This window comes from Erinaceus europaeus, chromosome 5, assembly GCF_950295315.1.
Source record: "Erinaceus europaeus chromosome 5, mEriEur2.1, whole genome shotgun sequence".
NCBI lineage: Eukaryota > Metazoa > Chordata > Mammalia > Eulipotyphla > Erinaceidae > Erinaceus > Erinaceus europaeus.
Window position 1 is genome coordinate 2,097,327 of NC_080166.1, and position 21,363 is coordinate 2,118,689.

Here is a 21,363-nt window from a genome sequence, read left to right on the forward strand (position 1 = left end):
ATAATTTCAAATGGCCTTGGGAAAAAAATACTTACCTCTAGAAAATCAACTTATCATAACTGTCTGCTTTATAAGCAAGTAAGCAGAGTCAAAATATAACACCAGCCTGGGTATCATGATACTCTTGCAGTCAAACTCCATTCAACCGACTACACGTCTGCTGGCAAGAGTTATCTAAGTTGTTCAAAACTTAGATAACAGGTGTTAAGCTAGAGAGAGCGCTAATAGTAAATCTTGATTGAATAGACTTTGTGAAGTGATGAATTCAAGCAGCAGAGAAAAATGATAGATGTCAGGCTTTAGTTAAATAATAAGCAAATAGGTCTCTGTCTTAATGAAACTTATAGTGGCATTTATAATGAAGAAAAATGCTTCAAGCAAAGACAAGAGTAAAACAAGCTTTCTGTTACACTTTGAACTCTAGGCAGAATGCTGGATTCCTTAGCATGATTCAGGAACGTAGCAGTGGTAGGATCAGGAGTCAGCAGAGTTGACTGTTAAGACTTAGAAAGCAAGGGAATACAGAACTCTGGTGGTGGAAATTGTGTGGAATTGTACCCTCTTACCCTATGGTCTTGTCAAGATTTTTTATCTTATAAATAAATTAACAACAATATAAGTGCTACATAAGCAAGGTTGACATTGTATTACCTGTGGCATTGTTTGTAGCAGCCAAAATTTGGAAATCACCTAACTGTTGAATGAGCTATTTGAGCCCTCCTCTTATGGAAATACTCTGCAGCTTGAAAGATTAACCAGTTACAACTTGCTATGTGGGAAGACATACAGAATTTATCGCCATGATTACTTATTTATTTTTTAAATATTTATTTATTTATTCCCTTTTGTTGCCCTTGTTTTATTGTTGTTGTTACTGATGTCATCATTGTTGGATAGGGCAGAGAGAAATGGAGACAGGAGGGGAAGACAGAGAGGGGGAGAGAAAGACAGACACCTGCAGACCTGCTTCACTGCCTGTGAAGCGACTCCCCTGCAGGTGGGGAGCCGGGGGCTCAAACCGGGATCCTTATGTTGGTCCTTGTGTTTTGCGCCACGTGCGCTTAACATGCTGCATTACCGCCCACTCCTTTCTACTGTTATTTTTTAGTCAAGCGTCAGAACACTGGATATAGTTTTTCACCTCTTTTTGAGTAAAAAAAGCAAAGGGGCTAGCATCTATATCTATGCTTGCTGTTCAAGCTTTTGGAAACTTTGGGTGAGCCCAGAAGTTCTCTAGAGTGGCTTGTCTGGGACAGAGACAGGCAAGACCCAGCAAACTGTGGCAGGTGGAGGTTGAAGGTGAATCTTCACTGGGTGCCATTTTGCGACTGGCATGATCTGAGTCACTTGTAACTTTTATTGCAAAGTTTGAATGCTTCATTTTAAAGGGGGAATATTTATCAGAACACGGCATAGCTTCAAGTCATACTTCTTTGGAACATTATACAACTCCCCAGAATTTTAAATTATGAATCAGTCTGCTTGACTTTATTTTATGGCAAGCAACTTAAAATCAACTTAGATAAGCAGAACTTGAGTTTGATTTGCGGAAGAGGTGGCTAGAGAGATAACAAGTTCTGTGTGGGAGGAACCTACACTGCAGGGGCTGTGCGAGATGCGGGGCTCTAGCAGAACGGGGGGCAGGAAGCCTGAGACCAGCTCTGCTTTTAAGGAACATGGCCTGGACCCCTTGATGTTCTGTCCTGCGTGGAACATCATTTTGATGCTGACTTCATCAGGACAGTAGGGCCAGAGAGAGGATGTCACTAGTATCTTTGGAAACATTCAGCAGCAGGATGCCAGAAAGCTGGCCACTGACACCCAGACCCGGTGGATGAGACAAAGATGGCGGCTGGAGGCCTCGCTTAACACCAGTTTCCACGGTGTAAAGTCAGAGTCATGAAGCGGGAGCTCTGATATATTTATCTGAAGCATAGAGAAACTAAGGAAATAAAATAAGAATGAAACTTCTAGAAAGTATTATGAAAAGGCCAGTTCTGAGCCATGGAGCCTATTTGAGTTAGACAGTGACAGTTGCTGAGGACATAGCAAGGCTGTCGTGCCTGCACCATTCTGGAATACAGAGGCCCATGAGCTCCCCCCAGAAGTGTTTTACTAAATGATAGATAAGCAATTTGACCACTAATCTATTTGTTAAAATTCAAAATACTGATCTCAGGAATGTGACATATTGCAAGGTGTTTCTACAGAGCCAGAGAAGAAAATCTACCTTTTATGTCCAGTGACTAGGTCATGTTCTGTCAGGGGAAAAAACAACTATCAAATAGTGATTCGGTCACCTGTAAACACCTTTCTATTCCCTCCTCTTAGTTGTATTTTATTGGCCTACAACGTTCATCACTTCAGGCACCAACGAGCTTTTCTCTTCACTAGCAGGCTATCAACTATTCACTCCGTTATCAGCATTAGCTGAATATGTGTAGAACAATCAACTATCTAACCCTGCCACCCAAAATGCTGTGCCCTTCATCTCGCTTATTTTCCTAGGTGTTTTTATTTACTTTATGAATAGAAATCCCCCAGAAATGCTGGAGAAATAACACAATGGCAATACACCGGGCTTGCATGCCCAGGGCTCTGTGGCCCCTGGTTCATTCCTCAGTCCCACCATAAGGCCAGCACTGAGCAGTGTCCTTATCAGCCTCTCTCTCTCTCTCTCTCTCTCTCTCTCTCTAGCTTTCTCATTAGAACAAATAGTAGGAGGCCAGGTGGTGGTGTACCTGGTTGAGTGTACATATCACAGTGCATAAGGACCAGGGTTCAAGCCTCTAATCCCCACCTGCAAGGGGAAAGCTTCATGGGAGAAGCTGGTCTGCAGGTGTCTCTGTCTCTCTCTCACTATCTCCTCCTCCCCTCTCAATGATAAAAATTATTAATAATTAAAATAATCAAAAAATTAAAAAATATATAAAAAACAAATAAGAAATAAAATATTTTCTAAAAGCCCAGAAATTTTTATACTCAGAAATCAAAGGCAGCTGAACTATAACACAGAAAGTGTTATTTATAAGAGTCCTGTTCATGCCTTGCTTGGACACTGCCCTTCAGAAACCGATAATGAATGTATATAGATACTAACCACTGCTTGGGAGAATGTTTCTGGATACTAACCACTGCTTGGGAGAATGCTTCTGGGTACTAGTCACTGCTTGGGAGAATGCTTCTGGGTACTAACCACTGCTTGGGAGAATGCTTCTGGGTACTAGTCACTGCTTGGGAGAATGCTTCTGGGTACTAGTCACTGCTTGGGAGAATGCTTCTGGGTACTAGTCACTGCTTGGGAGAATGCTTCTGGATACTAACCACTGCTTGGGAGAATGCTTCTGGGTACTAGTCACTGCTTGGGAGAATGCTTCTGGGTACTAACCACTGCTGGGGAGAATGCTTCTGGGTACTAGTCACTGCTGGGGAGAATGCTTCTGGATACTAACCGCTGCTTGGGAGAAGGCTTCTGGGTACTAGTCACTGCTGGGGAGAAGGCTTCTGGGTACTAGTCACTGCTTGGGAGAATGCTTCTGGGTACTAACCACTGCTTGGGAGAATGCTTCTGGGTACTAGTCACTGCTTGGGAGAATGCTTCTGGGTACTAGTCACTGCTTGGGAGAATGCTTCTGGGTACTAGTCACTGCTTGGGAGAATGCTTCTGGATACTAACCACTGCTTGGGAGAATGCTTCTGGGTACTAGTCACTGCTTGGGAGAATGCTTCTGGGTACTAACCACTGCTGGGGAGAATGCTTCTGGATACTAACCGCTGCTTGGGAGAATGCTTCTGGATACTAACCACTGCTTGGGAGAATGCTTCTGGGTACTAGTCACTGCTTGGGAGAATGCTTCTGGATACTAACCACTGCTTGGGAGAATGCTTCTGGATACTAGTCACTGCTGGGGAGAATGCTTCTGGGTACTAGTCACTGCTGGGGAGAATGCTTCTGGATACTAACCACTGCTTGGGAGAAGGCTTCTGGGTACTAGTCACTGCTGGGGAGAATGCTTCTGGGTACTAGTCACTGCTGGGGAGAATGCTTCTGGATACTAACCACTGCTTGGGAGAATGCTTCTGGGTACTAGTCACTGCTTGGGAGAATGCTTCTGGGTACTAGTCACTGCTTGGGAGAATGCTTCTGGATACTAACCACTGCTTGGGAGAATGCTTCTGGGTACTAGTCACTGCTGGGGAGAATGCTTCTGGATACTAACTGCTGCTTGGGAGAAGGCTTCTGGGTACTAGTCACTGCTGGGGAGAATGCTTCTGGGTACTAGTCACTGCTTGGGAGAATGCTTCTGGGTACTAGTCACTGCTTGGGAGAATGCTTCTGGATACTAACCACTGCTTGGGAGAATGCTTCTGGGTACTAGTCACTGCTGGGGAGAATGCTTCTGGATACTAACCGCTGCTTGGGAGAAGGCTTCTGGGTACTAGTCACTGCTGGGGAGAAGGCTTCTGGGTACTAGTCACTGCTGGGGAGAATGCTTCTGGGTACTAGTCACTGCTTGGGAGAAGGCTTCTGGGTACTAGTCATTGCTTGGAAGAATGCTTCTCAGCTCTGTCCTGGGGACCACTGTGGCTGAACCACCTCTGTCCTGTAGGGCCGTCTTGTCCACTGAAGCCTCTGCGCTCTCTACTCACAAGATGCCAGGAGTCTTGCCCAGTAGTCACGTTCCTTTCGATGTTGCCCAATATCACTCAAGCGTCAAAACTGCCCCAAGATGGGAGTCACTGAGGAAACTGAGCTGCTCATCTTTCTGTCTAAATCTTTTGTGGTTGGGACGGTAACACACCTTCATCTGGTACGGCAGCAGTGAAGCCCAAATAAGGAAGCAATCGAAACAATTATCATTGAGCAATACTCCTTATCAATCAGATACGTCTCCCCTACCAGACCCCTCAAGAAAAGTCCTTCCCTAGAAAGTCTAAACAAGACCAGGGTTTCCTACTCCCCCCACATACCCCCATCAAAGTAATGCCACTGGTGAGGTCATTCCCTGCTCAAGCTGGTTTTTGCAGAAGCTGAGGGACCTGCCTGGGAGGAAAGCAAAGGCAGATGACGGAATGAGAGAAGCACTCACTGTTTCCAGAAGCGGCTGTCCAGAATCTGGTCAGGTCCACGTGGGGTGGTCTGCTGGGTTTGGGCGGGGGTGGGCCCAAGGTAAACAGAGGGGGCAGCGGCTTCTGCTTAGGGAGGGACTTGCTGCCCTGCTCCGGTCCTGGGCTTTGGCTCCATGGGCCTGCGGTCGCCACTTTCGAAGGCGTCTTGGAGAACTTGGCGGGAGGCCCCCCGGCCGTGGACTCTTCCTGGTTCACCTTGCTGAGGAAGACGTTCTTAGCAGCATCTATTTTCCTGTCCTCTTTTTTGTCTTCCAGACTTCTGGGGAGGCCTGGGCTGCCTCTGCTGCCAGCAGGCTTCAGAACCACCCCAGGAAAAGGTGAGCTCTGTGTCTCCCCAAAATGCTCTTTGTTGCCCTGGTCTTCCCTCACGGGCTTTAAAGGGACAGTTTTGGACTTGCCTCCTAGGGTCGCCGGGGGTCCTGTCTGCGGAGATACATTCTTATTCGAGCTGTCATCTTCTGGGGTGTCATCAAAACTCAGGGACAGCTTCTGGCCAAAGACAGGTTTGGGAAAGACTGGCGTGGCGTCAGGGTCCTTTGAGGCTGATGCAAACTTGCCTTTAGCTCCGGTCAATTTGGGGAAAGTCTGTTTTTGTTCATTTTCCTGGGCTGGAAGGTTGGAGCCAGGCCTGGGGCCTGCTGGCTTTAAGTCATGGTCTTGCTTTGCAGCTGGGGGCGAAGGCTTGTTCGCAGGAGGCCAGGGAAATGTTGGCTTGTGATCTTCTTTGGGCAAGCTGGTGGGCTTGGGGCCTGCAGGCTTTGGGAACCCCACTCTCACCTCAGGTTCCCTGGCAGTTGAGTTTGCCAGGGGGCCAAACCTTTGGGCCACGCCAGCTGGCTTTAGGAAAGTAGGCTTGGGCTCCTTGTCAGACTTCTCTTCAGAGGAAGGTTTCAGCCCCAAGGGTGGCTTTGGGGACCCAAACTTGGGCACAGCACTGGTTCCTGTCGGAGTGCCGGCATTCCCTTGGTTGTTGAATAAGTTCTTCTTCGCTTGGACTCCTGAAAGGGAGTTCTGCCCCGAGAGTTTGAAGGGCCCGCCAGAGACAGAGACGTCCTCTGCCGCGTTGCCCCCCGTGTTGAACTTCGCCATGAGAGACTTCACATCTGCTTTTTCGTCCTACATGGGGAACAAAAACTAGCTGAGCAGCAGAAGGCTAGCTTGCACAGTTTAAAAGTCTACACTCGAAAAGGCTTCCTGGTTTGGGGCCTGCAGCACTGCTGATTGGTGAGTGAGATATTGTAACATTTATCTTCCTCTGTGGCAAAATAAGTTGTGAGAGTTTTTCTGAAGGGGGAGGGCTGTTGTGGTGCCCAGACTTTTCCTTTTGTTTTTTGATTTTTGGTTGTCCCACACTGACTCTGTGAATAACAGCCTACCCCTTCCCTCCCACTGTTGCTCTCCTGGCTTGCTAGATTCACTCTTAGCTTGGCATTTATCTATTTTTATTTTACCTGAAAAAAAAATGGAAGTGACTAACAAGCACAGTTTGCTGTGAAGACTCTCAAATAGGAACTGCACCGAAAAAAATGAAAGTAAACTCCCCTTCCATGTAGGGAGCACATTCTCTCCAGCATGGCCTGACAGCCCCACGACAGCCCTCTGGGGCTTCCTCGCCGTAATGGCCTGTCTGCTTGCTAACAGGGAGATGTGACCAACTCACTCATTTATATAAGAAAGCAACTAGGTGACTTTCTCTACTTCTTTTTTTTAAAGATTTAAAAAAAATATTTATTTATTCCCTTTTGTTGCCCTTGTTGTTTTATTGTTATAGTTATTATTGTTGTTATTGATGTCATCATTGTTGGATAGGACAGAAGTGGAGAGAGGAGGGGAAGACAGAGAGGGGGAGAGAAAGATAGTTACTGTTAGACCTGCTTCACTGCCTGTGAAGCAACTCCCCTGCAGGTGGGAAGCCGGGGCTTGAACCGGGATCCTTATGCTGGTCCCTGCACTGTGCGCCACGTGCGCTTAACCTGCTGCGCTACAGCCCGACTCCCCATCTACATCTTTTTTTTAAAATTATCTTTATTTATTGGATAGAGACAGCCAGAAATCAAATGGGAAGGAGTTGAGAGAGAGAGCTAGAGAGATACCTGCAGCCCTGCTCCACCACTCGTGAAGCTTTCCCCCTGCAGGTGGGGAATGGGGGGCTTGAACCTGGGTCCTTGCGTATTGTAACGTGCGCGTAGATAGGTGCACCACCACCTGGCCCTGTTTTTCTGCTTCTTTAGAGATAATCTTTGGTACTGAGGAAGCTGGAGCCACGCTGGCAGGCAGAAGGTGCTGTCTCTCAGGACTGGTCCTGCACCATTTGGGGACACACAGGAAAGGTGAGAGAGAGAGAGCAGGGACAGGCTAGCGAGTCCCCTTTCTAGCTTTCTTGCTTTGTGGACATGGTCCCTTCTCTAGTGAGTCCCACACAGAGGCCCAGCTGCAGAGTCTCCGTGCCTTTGGCTAGAATTCGGCTCTCCTTCAAGAACATCAGCCAGCGGTCCTCAGCTTCCATGACTGTGTCTCCATTCCATGGGGAGTGCCTTTTCTTTCAGAAGCAAAAGGACCTGACATTTTAAAATTCATTTAGAAATAGTCCCACAGCTTAGGACCAGGGAGATAGCTCAGCTCAGCTCAGTGCATACTTACCACGCGTGATGACCCAGACTGAGCCCCCACCCCAGCCCCCGCATGACATGGCAGCAGCTCTGTTCATGGCGTGGGGGCAGGGGCATCCTAAGAGGCGGAGTGTGTTGTGGTGACTTTCCTCTCTCTCCTTTCTGTCTCCTTCCTCCCCCTACCGTCTCAGTCTCTCTCTCTTTCTCCCTGCCCCCCTCACTATGTATGTCTGGAATGAAAAGAAAACAGCAAGTCTGCCGGTGGCAGTGTGCCCACACGCCCACCAGGCCCTGGGGAAGAGCAAAGAGGATTATCTGCAAGGCTCGCCGAACGACTGCAGATGCCTGAAGGCACAACACATTCGGTTTGCGCGCTTTAAAATTCCCTTAAAGAGGGCTTATTTTGAAACCCCCTGTTATCGTCACATGCCCAAACATGGTTCATCTTTCAAGGTGCTGACCAGATACCACAAACCCAGATGCTGTTGGATTGGGAAGACTGCTGTCTTCTCTCGACATGCCACCAAGTGACTTCCTTTCAGCAAAACCATGCATTCCCACCTGCAGACAGCCGCTGGATTCTGAACCCTGCGCGTTACCCCCCAGGACCTCCATCCAGCTCTCTAACCCCATCTCTAATGAGCCTGGAACGGAAGGGGACTTCATGAACAACTGTGGGAAACGAGGGTTGACTCGCAGTTTATCGGTGGGACCTCAGAAACATAGTCTATTCAGTGGGATAATGATACATATCGGCACAAAGTGTCATGCAGGTCAGAAGTGCCGTCTGCAAAGGCTCCGTGTAGCTCACGGCATGAAGTCAATCTCTGGAAGCCACTGCTCTTAGAAACACGAAGGGGTATTCTCAGGGCCCAGGGCCAGAAACTGAGCACACAGCAGCTCAGGCTTGTTTCCTTGAGGGCTCCAAGAACCAGAGATTCTCCATTTGGAGGGATACAAGCTGTCACTCGACTGAGTACAAAGAATGACTCTTTATCTTTGAATCATTTTCACTGTGGGAGGGTCATGGTTTCCGATGCAGTCACTGGCATATGGGCACCATTTCTCATCTCCCCGTGAACATCCTCTGAGGAACACTCTCACCCACACCGGGGGGGGGGGGAGGCTTAGAAGGGTGGGTGTTAAAGGATTTGGTACCCTAAGTGGACACTCCCCTTTGTACCAAACTCTAGTGCATTTGGGGTGACGAGCCCTGACTTTCCCAGCTTGATTTTCGCTCCTTTCCGTCATTACCTACAGAAAGCATTTTGCTTCCAACCTGGCCTCCACCATTTCTGTTTGTAACGGAGAGAGTTACACTGACACCAAACACAGAGGCACTGTTTTACCGGCCACAGAGTCACAGCTGCTCCTGTCATTGGTACACTCATCCAGCATCAGAAATCAAATACAGAGCTTCATGTGTCAAAGGCACGCGTCTACCCACTGAGCCAAAGTGCTGGGCCCCTTGACCACTTGGCTGCTACTAGGCCTGCGGTAGTCCCCAGAGGGAGCTGGCAGGAGGAGGGCAGAACCGGGGCCTTATCGGGTGACAAGAAAAGACAGAGAAGATAGAGGCAGCCCGCCCCGTGCCACCAATGAGATCACGACTGCTCTGGGCACCAATCTTAACACAAGAACCACACAGTGAAACAGCAGCACAAGCATTCACTTCATTTAGAAAGAAGTCTATCTCTGGGAAAGATTTCTTTTGCTCTAGATGTCTGCTATAATTTTGTCATTCATATGCTAGAGATTAAGAGGAAAAACATTCAATGAAAAGGAGGGACAGGTGGTGGTGCACTTAGTTAAACACACTCACTACAGGACGCAAGACCCAGCTTTAAGCCCCTGGCCCCCACCTGCCAGGGCAGGGCAGAGGGAAGCTTCTTGAGTGGTGAAACAGAGCTGCAGGTGTCTCTGTCTCTTTCCCCCTCTATCTCCAAACTTTCAATTTCTCTCTGTTTCTATCCAGTAATAAATGAATAAGTGATAAAAAAAAAAAAAGAACTGTGATGATTGTCTTTGGAGAGGGAGGGCTGGGGCCCAGAATAAAGTTGTAGGGTGTGGGACTCTGCTACTGTTGTTGCGAGTCCTTACTAAGTCATTAATCAAACACACACACACACACACACACACACACACACATGCCCTTAGTAAGTCATTATCATACACACACACACACACACACACACACACACACGCCCTTACTAAGTCATTAATCATACACACACACACACACACACGCCCTTACTAAGTCATTAATCATACACACACACACACACACCCTTACTAAGTCATTAATCATACACACACACACACACACACACACATGCCCTTACTAAGTTATTAATCATACACACACACACACACACACACACACCCTTACTAAGTCATTAATCAAACACACACATACACACACACATACACGCCCTTACTAAGTCATTAATCATACACATACACACACACACACACACGCCCTTACTAAGTCATTAATTATATAAACACACACACATACACACACACCCTTACTAAGTCATTAATCATACACACACACACACACCCTCACTAAGTCATTAATCACACACACACACACCCTCACTAAGTCATTAATCACACACACACAGTCACACACACACACACCCTCACTAAGTCATTAATCACACACACACACAAGCCCTCACTAAGTCATTAATCATACACACACACACCCCCTCACTAAGTCATTAATCACACACACACAGTCACACACACACACAAACACACACAGGAACATAGGAGAGTTTTCAATTTTCATGAAGCAGGTGTAGCCTTAGATACCACTGACTTCACCTCTCTCACTGCATGGGAGAGGGGACAGAAAGCAAGGGATCTGAGAAACAAACTTCCTCCTCCATTACAGGAAGTTCCCCACTGGGCCTTCATGGGGGAAAACCCAAGAAACACACTAAGCAGTCGGCAAACTCCACGTCCTTGTTTGACTTTAGAAAATGTAGACGTGGTCGATTTGCAGTTGCAACTTGAGCCGTGAGCTGCAGACGGAGGCTCAGGACACAGACAAGTCAGGGTTGAGAGGACAGAGTCCGGAATTACTAACTTTGCTACTCAGTACTTCACGTGGTCTGCCAACTCCGCTAGCCTCTTGGAGACTGGCCTTTCTTGATCTGTGAATGAGAAGGATGATGCTATTTGTTCCTCGTAAGGCTTCTTGAGAAAAGGTGAATCGCCTAGGCGTAAGGTTCTTCGCTAAAAAGCCACGTGTGACACGCGTCCAGTGGTTGAAAAACTGCTCTTTCTAGGTTGCAGGCACATTGACTGCAAGGCCTTGCTCCAGCTCCTCCGAGTCTGATGTTACTGTTCTGACCTAATTTTTAAAAGATATTTTATAAAACTGAGAAATATTATGCATGTACAAACTGTTGTATTTACTGTCAAAGGCAAAACATTAATCCCCCAATAAAGAAATTAAAAAAGATATTTTATTTATTTATTTAAGGAAAGATAGAATGAAATCTCTCTCTATATGTATATATGTATAATGCTATTACAATGCTCAGTAGTGTGCCTGTTTTTATTATGTTATATATATATATTATGTTTACAACATAATGTGATTACATATCATATATGTTATATCAATGTGACTAAAACAAGCACATTACTGAATAATAATAATGTCATGATGATGATGATGATGATGATGACGATGCTAGTTTTAGCCACACTCTGGAAATTTTCTCTGATGTTGAAAAGCTGAGTAGGAATCATTGAAGAAATAGTAAGAGGGGCCCGAGCGATGGTACATCTGGCTAAGTGAACGTGTTACCAAGCTCAAGCCTGGGTCTGAGCTTTCACTCCCCACCTGCAGGGAGAAGCTTCACACGCAGTGAAGCAGGTTTGCAGGTGTCTCTCTTTTTATCCCTCTCTCAATCTCTTTTTTACTTATCTAATACAAAAATTAGGAAAAAAAAAAAGAGGCAAAATGGTCAGTGTCAATGGTGGATTCACAGTGCTAGCACGGAGCCCTGGGGATAAAAAAAAAAAGAAAGAAAGAAAAAAAGAAAGAAATGGAGACAGCACCTGGGTTTACTGACATGACTAGCGAATGCATCGCTTTAACCTACAACCACCTCATCACTCGCACACACGGCTCAGCTTTTAAGTGCTTTAGTGTTCACAGACTTGATTTGTGACACCAGATTTACCTGTAATCTTAAAAATAGTAGCTGAGATTGCTGTCAGTGCTAGACAGACAGAAACGATGCATTTCTTAACTGCATGTCTATTCTGATGTCACTGGAGGTTGAACCTGCATTCTGTTGCCAGGGCCTATTTTTGCTTTAAAATAAATTGAGGGCGGGAGTGGTCTATTGTTGTCCTGTTGAGGCTACGTGCTCTAAAGCCCTGCGTCTTTCAGGCTCAAACATTCTGATTGCAAGCCGACTGGTGCCTGTGCTGAGATGTTTCCCTGACATCTGACACTGATCTGCTGTGAACATTAAATGGTGACCGTAACCACTTCTTCCTATCACCTTCTTACTCATATTTCTGAAATACGTACACATACGTGACCAGAAGAACGACATGAACAAATACAAGCTCTTTTTGCTCCACTCTTCACACAGATACCCTTATTTTCTGCATCCTTTTCCAAGAGCTAATATTGAGCCGAGACACAACTTTACAACTAGAAGTAGAACCAGCCATGTTCCGGGTTGATGGCACCCGTGCAGGTCAGTGATCCACTGCTGTAAATATTAACTCTGCTGAGTGTCCCTGCCAATTAGTTCACACGGGGGCAAACGCTAGAAGAAGAAGTTCACACGGGGAAACATTTTTTTTCATGACCTTTTAAAAATATATTGTGTTTCTTTAGTTTTTAAGGACAGATTGAGGTTTATAGGGGGGAAAAAAGATGCTACAGACTTCTCATATACTGTAAACTCAGCTTCCGTGTTACTAACACCTTACTGATTTAGAGTTGGGCTTTCATCTAATAAAAAGAGCAGTTCTACAGCCTGGAAGGCTTGGGGCCGGGTGGTGGCGCACCTGGTTGAGCGCACATGTCACAATACATAGGGACCAGGGCTGGAGTCCCTGGTCCCCACTTGCAGGGGGAAAGCTTCACAAGTGGTGAAGCAGGGCTGCAGGCATCTCTCTGTCACTTCCTCTCTGTCTCCCCCTTCCTTCTTGATTTCTAGCTGTCTCTATCCAATAAATAAAGATTAAAAAAAAGAAAGACATAGTTACACTCTGGAAGACCTCAGAGCCTGGGATATTTTAACTAAAGCAAACATCTCAAAGCATTTGGCATTTCTAGAATGATTATTACTGTTTTTCCCAGATAAGCTGGTTATAACTGTCCCAGTGCTCAGTGTGCATCTCTGGGGCTGATCTCAGGTCATTTTTTTGTTTCCTAACAGGGTGATCACTGGGGCTTGGTGCCTGATGACACCACTCCGAGGGGCCATTTGTTTTCTTTATTTTATGATACAGAGAAAGGGGTATGGGGGGGTCTGGGAGGGAGTGAGAAAGGCACCTGCAGCTCCACTCCACAGTTCGTGAAGCTTCTCCCTGGCAGGCAGGAGACAGACGTTTGAACCTAAGTCTTGCTTGTTGTCAAGTGTGCTAACAAGTGTGACACCATCTAGTCCCTTGAAGTTTCTTTTTAAAAGTGATTGGAAGGAATTCACTCGTATCCTGTCTTTGACTGTCTCTTGGAAATTGGTTAACCTAATGACTCTCAACCAGGGCAATTTTGACAATGTCTGGAGCTTTTTAGATTGAATTTATCAGTGGAGAGAGTGGTACAGGCATCTAGAGCAGAAGGCGTGACATGGGGACACACACACACACACTCACACACTCACACACACTCACACACACACTCACACACACTCACACACACACTCACACACACATTCACACACACTCACACACACACTCACACACACACTCACACACACACTCACACACTCACACACACTCACACACACACTCACAGACATCACACACTCACACACACACACACACTCACACACACTCACACACACTCACACACACTCACACACACACTCACAGACATCACACACTCACACACACACACACTCACACACACACTCACACATTTACACACACTCACACACACACTCACACATTTACACACACTCACACACACACACTCACACATACTCACACACTCACACTCACACACACTCACACACACTCACACACACTTACACTTACACACACACACTCACACACTCACACACTCACACACACACACACTCACACACACACACACTCACACACACACCCACACACACCAGTATCTACTCTCTCTACTTACATATACGTCTCTATATTTTTTAATTTATGGTGTTTTATTAAGTGCTTTTAAAACTGCCCCCTCCCAAAGTCAGTATCACTTTATTGAGGAAGTATTGGTCTCCTTTTTTTTTTTTTTTTTGCTATCGTTGACAGGTATGTATTTCTCCAAGCTGCCTATCAATACATCTCTCCTTCAGCCAAACCACCATCTTATTCTACCAAAGGGACTCAGCTCCAACCTCCCCTTACTGAATTCTTCCTTCTCCCTTCTCAGTTCCTGAGTCTTTTTTGTGAAAGGTTTACAGGATTCACCCTGAAAGGTCGCTGAACATTCTACAATTTACAGGATGGTCTGTTACAACACAGTCTCACTGGTCAAACAGCATTCAAGCTGAGAAACACGGAAAGCCCATCCCAGGGTGCTGGATTTCCAGAAACACCTTTCCAGAAAATCTTCGTTTATTTTGCCGAGCAGAAAATACTCCAGCAATCTCTAAGTAACCGTGTAGAAACTATGTAACACTGCTACCTTTTCTAGAGATGGATTTTAAGGCACCATGTTTTGAAAGTTGCACTTCTATAGCACAAGAGAAAGAATGGTCATGGATAATAGATAACTAGCAGATTTAAAGTCGCTCTGAATTGTACTTCCTTAAAGCACGATGGTTCTACTTTTATAATTAAAGCAAGAGGATGTGGGAAATGCCTCCCTCTGCAGTGGGGTGTGGGAAATGCCTCCCACCACAGAGTGAGCTCTTTGGGCAGGTGCAGGCTGCAGGCTGGATGACGGCTCAGGCAGGAGGAGCTGATGGTGGTAATTCTGACTGTGACAAACCTGAAATCTATATTTATTTATTTATTTATTTATTTTAGTGACTTATGAATCAGAAGAACTATAGACAATTCCAACTTAGTCCTGTCTTTGGGCTTTGCATTATGAGGTATATCACAGTAAGAAAAGAACACTTGTGAATGTGGTGTTTTGGCGGGTTGGATGCTAGGCATCCCTCAACATAGGGGAACCTGGCCATATCCCCTCGGGAGATTGGCCTGAGAATTGACAGCAAGTCTCTGCATGTTACTGTATGCCACCACCTTCTCTTGAATTACCTCGGGAACCTGCGACTCCTACCCTTCTTATTTCTCTTGTGTTTTCTCTTCTGGGTGAACTGAAACTCTTGGAAAACCAAGAGTTCAGCGTTTGGTAAAGCTAACATGGAAATGGCCTGCTTCACAAATGCTGTGTCACCTTGACTTCTTGAGGCCTGTGAATTTCTTTAGGTTTCTGTGTGCCACCATTCTACAAACTAGAAACTTCAAACTTCCTTTTCCTGGATGTCTGACCAATAACTTTGCCACAAAGACAGTTTTGACTTTGTCTTGGTCTCTAGTGACTTAAGCACAAGTGGTTGAGGAAGCTGAATATAAAACTATGTACTTCTGAAACTTGTTCTGCTATAAATTTATGATTTCTGGTGCTAAGTGGATGCTGCCAAAATAGAGAGAACAGAGAGGCAGATGTAGTTAGTATAGAGTGACAAACAGTTCCATAAGCATTTGTTTTGTTATTTCAATTGATATAGTTCTTAGAGAAAATTTAGCTTATGTTTGCCTAGGATATAATTCAGTTTTCCTGCATTAACTTAATATGCAGGAAAGTTAATGTGTACTCCCAACTGCATTATCTCAAGAAGATTTTAATTTCATTTCTTCTGTTTTGCCACTATGTGAACTTTTAATGTAGAAATGATATAAAGCAGGGGTCAAAGGCTGGTACACCTGGTTGAGCACACATGTTACAGAGCACAAGGATCTGGGTTTGAGTCCCTGGTCCACACCTGCAGAGGGAAGCTTTGTGAAGCAGTGTTGCAGGTGTCTTTCTGTCTCTTTGCCTCTCTACTATTCATTTCTCTCTCAATTTCTGCCTGTCTCCATCCAATAAATAAATAAAGGTAGTATAAAAATAAAAGAAGATATAAACCAGCTAAAGAAAATTCATTTTGATATAAAAATAGTATTTATGAGGGGGAGGAAGATAACACTTCTAAAAAAAACAACTTTATGACAGAGCCCAAGGGAGAAATACAAATCCCTCCTCTTCCCAGTTTCCACACACATCCCTCTCACCATCCACAAACTCGCAGGCACACAAGTCTGAGTAGTGAATTCCTTTTTGGTGCTTGAGAAAAAGTTATAAACTGGAAGTATAGTCTGCATGGAGGAGAGTGAGTGTGGAGGGGAGATCAACTGTGAGGCTTTCTAGAGATGTCTCTCCCAGCCCATGAAAAGGTCTCTGTGAAGGGAAGCGCTCACAAGAGGGAGGCGTCCACAGACGGGACAAGAGGCAGCTGCTACTCAGTGAAGGGTTCAATGTGCGATGACAAAACCAAACCAAACCAAACCTAGACTTTAGAAATGGGGCTTTCTCTGAAAGAGAAAAAAAAAAAAAGGAAGGAGGAAGGAAGGAAGGAAGGAAGGAAAGAAGAAAGAAAGAAAGAAAGAAAGAAAGAAAGAAAGAAAGAAAGAAAGGGAAAGCTTTCTCAAAAATTCTACGACCTGGATAAAAGTTTGAATTCTCATAGGAATGTGGACTCCTCCACTTCACTTGAACCCTTCATTCCTATACATCTCTCCTTTTGAGCTGTGAAGACAGTGTCCAGGATTAAGTAGAACAGCTACTTCACACCTCTTAGCTGACTGGCTCTCCTTTTTGTAAGTCACAGCGTGTCTCTGCCCGTGAGATCGTGAGATGAGCAGTCTCTCTCACCTTTGCTGTCATGAGGCTCTCTGTAATGGGCTGCACCTTTCCATTTAAATCGCGAGATTCTCACTTTCAGCCTTTTTGCGGTACATATCCTACAGCCTTGTGAATCATTATGAAGTCAGTTAAAAAGTTGGAAAATAAGAAAACACAAAGCAGAACTTGGACTGGGTTTGGTGTATTGCACCAAAATAAAGGACTCTGGGGTGTGTGTGTGGGGGGGGGTGGACCTCAGGTCCTGGAACATGATGGCAGAGGATGACCTAGAGAGGGTTGAACTGGTATGTGGAACTGAGAAATGTTATACTTGTACCAAGTACTGTATTGTACTGTTGACTTAAACCATTAATCCCCCAATAAAGAAGAAAAAAAAACAAGTAGTGTTCTCAGTCTCCCCTCTCTATCATTAAACTAAATAAATTAATAAAAAAGAGATGTTTTATCCCAGGGTAAACACCACCCCAATAGTCTTCTTCACCTAAATGTACATGTCTATATTGGGGGGAGGATGGGAGGGTGTCTGTAGTCTGATATTCTGCATCTCTTAGTAGCTCTAATATTAGAGATAATAGTCTCATCTAAAAACAAAATGGACAAAACCTGTAAAACTCACTTTCTCCTCCCCAAACCTGGCCATTTTCATGGTTCTAATGAGGTAAGTTAAGTCCAAGCATGCGCTAGAAAGGAGAACTGAAGCCGAGTTTTCTGACTCTGAATCGTACTCTCACTCCAGTGCATGATGCCACTGCCCAGCTGCCTCCTTATGACTGATCTTCAGGATTATTTATGAGCTACGACAACCCTAGAGACAGAGACTGCTCAGCTCTAGTCTAGCACACACCCTGTATTAGAAATCAAACCTGGGAGCCCCTGGCGCCTTTGGGACCTCAGAGAGGCCAGTCCCTGCTAGAGCGTGAGCTATTTCGCCAGTTCCAGGACCTCCTTACTTTTGCAGAACCTTCTAGTTTTTAAAATTATTTTTAATTATTTATTTTTATTACCACCAGGGTTATTTGTTGAAGCTTGATGCCAGCACTGTGAATCCACCTCTCCCAGTGGCCATTTTTTTCTATTTTTTTTTCCTCATTTCTTTCTATTTTATTTGACAGGAGAGAGAGACATTAAGAGAAGAAGAGGAGATAGAGAAGGAGAGGGGGAGGGAAAGATAGACACCTGCAGACCTGCTTCACCACGTGTAAAGTGTCCCTATTGCAGGTGGGGAACACCACCACTGCACCAGGTCCCGGACCATGAGATTATTTTTCAAGTCACACATATGACATAATCCAGCAGACCCCTTTGCTCCTCGGAGAGTCACCAGCCCAGTGAGCTAGGGGTGCAAGCTAGGAACCGTGGCTCCCTGCATCTTCACTCTCAGAAACAGTCACAGTGAGGCCAGGTGGCGGCCCGCAAGTTCTCAAACATGAAGACTCAGGGTTCAAGCTCCTGCTGTTCACTTGCCACAGGAAAGCTTCACAAGCGACAGAGCAGCTCTGCAAGTGCCCCTTCTCACTGTCTCTGTCTCACATTCCATCAAAGAATGGAAAGGGAAGGGGCCAGGTGGTGGCTCACTTGGTACCTGGTAGGCGTGTGTCGGGCATTAAGCCAGCCCCCCTGCTCCATTGCTGACACTAGCGCCTATTTACATAATCATTGTTTTGCCTGAAAGCTCCCCACCCATTGATCTGTCTTCTTTCTACCTCGAGACCCGCCCTGCCTGCAGGGTAACATTAATCCCACCAGTTAAAACCATTGCAACAGTTGCTAAGGAAGTTCCCATGGTGCCTTTTTCCTTTCCCCACCCCCTTTTCCTAGCCATTTCCATTTCCGACTTGCCACTTCTGGTTTTATCCTATAAAAGTCACTTCTGTTTCTGGCTTCTCTCTCTTCTGTGTCCCGACCTGGAGGAGGGCAGGCGTGCGGACTGGGAGGCGGTTGCAGGCCATTGCGGTTTGGCGCCACGTGGCTTAACCCCCTGTGCTCACACCCGACTCTGGGGCTCCCACATGAATAAAGATTTGTATTACCTCGCAGCCACGAGTTCCAGGTCTCTCTCTCATGATGCAATCCCGGCAGGCGTGCACGTATTACAGTGCACAAGGACCCAGGTTCAAGCTGCTGGGCCCCACCTGCAGGGGAGAGCTTCGCCAGGGGTGAAGCAGGGTCGTGGGTGTCTCTGTCTCTCTCCCTCTCTCTGACTTCCTCCCATCTCAATTTCTGTCTCTATCTAATAATAAATACTTACAATTAAATTTTTAAAAAATTTAAAGGAGGGGGCTGGGCTGTAGCACAGCAGGTTGAGCACACATAGCACAAAGCACAAAGACCAGCTTGAGGATCCGGGTTCAAGCCCCCGGCTCCCCACCTGCAGGGGAGTTGCTTCACAAGTAGTGAAGCAGGTCTGCAGGTGTCTGTCTTTCTCTCCCCCTCTGTCTTCCCCTCCTCTCTCCATTTCTCTCTGTCCTATCCAACAATAATAGCATCAATAACAACAATAATAACCACCATAATAATAACCAACAAGGACAACAAAAGGGGAAAAAAATAGCCACCAGGAGCAGTGGATTTGTGGTGCAGGCACTGAGCTCCATCAATAACCCTGGAGGCAAAAAAATTCAAAGGGGGGGAAAAAAAGGCCACCGGGGGCAATGGAATCATAATCCAGGCACCAAGCTCCAGAAATCACCCTGGTGGCAAAAATAAAACAAACCACACCCGGTCACCATGGCAGAAGCCGTCCTGCGTGCTAGAATGTCCTAACCAACTGTGAAGAAGTGGTCACTGTCCCATTTCACAGAGAGAGAAGCCCAGGCCCAGGGAAGCTTAAAAACTCATTCCACACCCACAGGGGCCAACGGGCAGAGCTGCTCATTCAGCTGGCTGCTCCCCAGCACCCTGAGATCTAACTCAGCCCAGACTGCCAGGCAGCTGCCAGGCACTCACACCTCACCCCTGCTCACCCAGACATGGCTCTGCTAACAGCTCAGCTTCAGACCGATCCAAGAGTCTGTCTGCTTTTCCTGATTCTCTCTGCCTCACTCAGGGTACAACTAGAGAAAAATATGATTAAAAAAAAACTTAATGGCAGAAAACTGAGAAATGTCACACATGTGCCAATGACTGTATTTTATTGTCAGCTATAAACCATTAACTCCCCAATAGAGAAAAAAATCTGATACAAACATATTTATTGGGAGGATTCATGGTTTACAGGAAATACAGCTGGTACGTGTGCTTTTTACTGTATCTATTTAATTTTATTTATTTGTTTATTTTTTGCCTTCAGGGTTATCATTTTTACTTGGTACCCACACTACTAATCCACTGCTCCTGGAGGCTGTTTTTCCCTTTGTTGTTGTTATTATTATTGCTATTGTTGTTGGATAGGACAGAGAGAAATGGAGAGAGGAGGGGAAGACAGAGAGGAGGAGAGAAAGACAGATACCTGCAAACCTGCTTCACCACCTGTGAAGCGACTCCCCTGCAGGTGGGGAGCCGGGGGCTTGAACCAGGATCCTTACACTGGTTCTTGGGCCTCATGCCACGTTCGCTTAACCCGCTCCGCTACGGCCCAGCCCCCACTACATGTGGTTTTTATGGTTCACCGTAAATACAGCTGTTGGTACATGTGTACAATTTCTCAGTTTTCCGCAAAGCACTCTGGCCCCTAGCCGGGGTCCTCCTCCTCCATCAGGCGCCAGGACCTGAAGGCTAGAACAAGCTTGGAAAGAACTGCCTGCATTTAGCTCTTCCAGCACCAGGTGGCAGTGTGAGTGCTCCTGTAGGCAGTCTAGCTTTTAAAAGCAATCTATTTAAAAAATATACATATATATATTTATTATTAGATAGAGACAGAGAGAAATTGAAAGAATGGGGAGGTAGAGACAGAGAGACATCAGCAGCCCTGCTTCACCATTCATGAAGCTTCCCCCTTGCTGGGGGGACGGGACTTGAACCTGGGTCCTTGTGCACTGTAATGTGTGCACCGCTACCTGGTCCCTCAAGAACATAGTCCTCAAAACAAACAAACAAACAAACAAACAAACAAACAAACAAGTAGCTTTACTGAGTGTTGTATCTGGGGAGGTGGCTGCTGGGTTCTGGCAGGTGCTGAGCTGCATTCAAGCAGGCAGCACGGATCCTGTCTGAGGTGATGTCCCAGGAGAGATGGATTTCTCCCCTGATATAAAGACAGATGTTTTTATTTTAAAAAAATGGGAATAAAACTCGACAGAACAGCTGTTGCTGTTGCTGTTTCTTTTTCTTTTGCAAGACCTCTTTACCACCCACTGCCCCAGAGGTTAGAACAGGAACTAGTAAGAGGCCCCATCCTGTTACGAAATAAGCAGCAAATACATTGCAATCTTTTCTCATCTTCTGGGCTATAGCAGGGCAGGACTGTCATGTCCAGTGTCCACCTCTCCTATCATTTTCCAACAGAACATGCCTTTTTAAAAAAATATTTTACTTATTTATCAATGAGATGGATAAGAAGAGAGAGAGAAAGAACCAGACATCACTGGTACATGTGCT

General features: G+C 45.8%; 1 protein-coding gene across 2 annotated transcripts in view; it reads right to left on the reverse strand.

The window, feature by feature from the left end:
* The window catches only part of FYB1 (FYN binding protein 1), a 157,388-nt gene that overhangs the window by 97,662 nt on the left and 38,363 nt on the right, over positions 1–21,363 (reverse strand). For both annotated transcript variants that reach the window (XM_060190980.1, XM_007517631.3), the window contains exon 2: positions 5,091–6,246. In XM_060190980.1, coding sequence (XP_060046963.1) covers positions 5,091–6,246 — 1,156 coding nt within the window. The remainder of the gene's footprint in view (positions 1–5,090; positions 6,247–21,363) is intronic.